Genomic DNA, 3,118 nt, shown 5'->3' with positions numbered 1-3,118 from the left:
GTAAGACCAAGAAAAGATCTCGACATAATCGTGTATCATCCGGATTAACCTCTTCTTGACACTGTTATCTAGATCAACTCATATCTTGATTTCTCTCTTGTCCTCTTCAGTACCTAGATTCACAACCTTGACTGGCTCCTTGTGCGGCTGTATGGATCTTTCTTCTTGCTGTAATAGTCTAGCAAGTTCTCCAGGCACTTCACAATCTTCCTCACCTTCGTCCTCGGCTTGGTAGATCGGATTTTCGAAGTAATAATTGGCAATGGCAGAATTGTGTAAAAGCAAGACAAAGAGGGCAAAATTTGAATTCAAAACGTCTAACGACTTATTAAATGAAAATATGAGATGAAATGACAACCCTAACAAATGGACCATTGTGCACCGGGCAAGGCACAAGGCTTAAAAGTTTTATTGTTCAAATTACATAACGAAAACTTTGAAAATAAAAAGAACAGAAAATAGCATTTACTCCTGACTAAAGAAGATAGGAATAATGTCTTCAGCCTTCCAATTGTTGAGCCCTCTACCAATGGTAGGAAATATCCAACTATCTAGGGCACAGTCACTGTCGGTATCTTCCACAACATTATCTTGATCCTTAGGAACTCCATTGTTGGTGATACGGATAGCACTAGCACGACAAACAACCTTCTGAGCATCTGAAGTGAAACCCAACCCAAATATGTCAGACTTGTAAGGAATGTCAGGAAGTTGACCCCAAATAGTACAACCACCTTCTTCAACCACAACCCTAGCATACTTTAGAAAATCCATTGTAAGAGGTACCCTAGTAACCTTGGGAACGGTAGGAACCGGCTTAGCCACAGCAACTGTCTGAGGAACCAATTCAAATGTCTGACAGGGAGTCTCGAGGAATTCACCATCCATCTCAACATACTTGTAATTATTCAAATGACTAACCATATATTCTTCTTCACCACGCACGGTGACAATCTTACCTTTCGCGGGATACTTTAACTTCTGATGTAAGGTAGAAGTCACAACGCCTGCCCCATGTATCTAAGGGCGCCCAAGAAAACAGGAATAGGCAGGACGAATATCCATTACATAGAAAGTAGAGTCAAAGACTTGAGAACCCACTCTGATTGGAAGATCAACCTCTCCATGCACCATTCTTTTCGAACCATCGAAGGCTCTCACCACAACGTAACTAGGCTTCAACATAATCCCTTTGCAATCCAGTTTGTCAAGAACAACCTTCGGTAACACATTTAAATAGGAAACATTATCCACCAACACATGAGAGAGAGTGGTGCCTCTACATTCAATAGAGACATGCATGGATTTGTTGTGATTCCTGCCCGTGGGAGTTAGATCGAAATTAGAAAATCCTAACCCATTATCGGCCTTCAATCTAGCAACACAATTCTCAATCTGATCAACAGAGATTTCTTGTGGCACGTGCACAGATTTCAGAAAATTAACAAAAGCTTGAGCATGGCTTCAGAGCATAACAAAAGAGATAACATAGAGATCTTGGAGGGGGTATGCCCCAACTGTTCAACAAAATTGTAGCTACTCTTGGGGATAATCTTTAGCACTTCCTCCACTTCTTGATTGGAAGAATATTTGATAGTAGTTTCACCCGGGGTCTCCATCTGGGCAGGCTCAATCATTGTTTCTTTGCCTTGAATCTCAGTAATTGGCTCAAAGGCAGAGATACGAACTGGAGTAGTAATAGTCTTCGGAGATATTTCTGGGGAGAAAATCCTTCCACTTCGGGTAACCTTACTAGTCCCAACGATATTATCGACATCAGGATTAGTAACATTAGCAGTTTCACCAGTCAAAGGTTCTTGCTTGAAGCCATGAATGTAAACATCAGCACCATAATTCCAAGGGATAGCTTTGTCCGTGGAATATAGAATCAGACCGAGCATAGTAATAATCGGGGGAGCCATTCTAGGCTCGGCAGTAATCTTCACATGACCCTTAGAGGGAATCTACGCAGGAGTTTTGGAATTAGTAACCATATATACGTCCTCAAGCTTCATACCTTGGGCAAAAATTTCACACAAGCCCTCTACAGAAGGAGTCTTCTCAAATAGTATAGTACGGATGTCCATCAGACGCTGAATGCCTTCTTTCAGCTTCACACAACCATTGGACCGAGAGGCACAATAATAATAGTTTTCAACGCAACCCGGAAACAAACCGGCTTGCAACAACTTCTTCTCAACAATTGATAGAGGAGTTACCAAGTCGTCAACAGTAGAAACATAAGAACCATCATCAATAGCGCTAACGATGTTCAATGCCCAACAACTTTTAGTGTCATGTCCTGGACAGTTGGAGTGATATGCACACCTTGCATTTGGATTGTAGTGAGGAAAGGAAGTATTGGGATTCTGATGAGGATCTTTCAATGTAATCAGCTTCGCTTTCAACATGTGTTGCAATGCCTGAGCCAACGACATGTTGATCTTTGTAAATTGCCTCCTGGGTGCGTCCTGCTTACGCTGATTATTATGTTGTTGATTTTGATGCATAGGTATAGGATTAGAGATCAGAACTGCTCCCACAAATTGGTTGCGGCCATTCTTATTACGACCCTTATGGCCGTACATAGCATTGGATCCTTTTCCCATTAAACAACTTCTTTGTAGTACTAGAAGATGTAGCTACTTGGATTTTACCACTTCGAATTCCACTTTCAACGTGCTCCCCAGTCATTATCAGATCGGTGAAACCGCATGACGATCTTCCAAGTAAATGGCTATAGAAAGGACCGGTTAGTGTGCTCATGAACATATCAACCAACTCTGTGTCACCTTGGCCACTCTAGGATGGTTAGCTTATTTTACTTTGTAAGTTTTGATACTAGATTGGTCCCTTATCTTTTCCGGTTTTTTGAGTTGTTTATTTTACTATGGTCCCTATATTTTTATAATAATAATAATAATAATAATAATAATAATAATAATAATAATAATAATAATAATAATAATAATAATAATAATTCCTCATATTGACATGGACTTGGAATAACCCTTAATTAAATTTTTTATCTTCTTATTTTATGTTTTATTTTTAAAGGTTAATGAACTTTTTGGTCCTTCTAAATATCTCAAACTTCATTTATAGTCCCTCTAAAATT

The 3,118-nt window shown here is 39.6% G+C and overlaps 1 protein-coding gene across 1 annotated transcript; it reads right to left on the bottom strand.

Moving 5' to 3' along the window:
- Positions 1-465: 465 nt before the first annotated feature.
- Positions 466-1,922, bottom strand: LOC131648715 (uncharacterized). The gene is made up of 3 exons (XM_058918448.1): positions 1,519-1,922; positions 1,120-1,462; positions 466-1,020 (listed from the first exon to the last, which is right to left on the bottom strand). Exons 1-3 carry the CDS (start codon positions 1,920-1,922, stop codon positions 466-468), a joined length of 1,302 nt encoding a protein of 433 aa, XP_058774431.1.
- Positions 1,923-3,118: the final 1,196 nt, after the last annotated feature.

Source organism: Vicia villosa, linkage group LG2 (genome assembly GCF_029867415.1).
Source record: "Vicia villosa cultivar HV-30 ecotype Madison, WI linkage group LG2, Vvil1.0, whole genome shotgun sequence".
NCBI classification, from domain to species: domain Eukaryota; kingdom Viridiplantae; phylum Streptophyta; class Magnoliopsida; order Fabales; family Fabaceae; genus Vicia; species Vicia villosa.
Note: the sequence above shows the minus strand (reverse complement) of the source record. Positions and strands in the feature narration are given on the sequence as shown.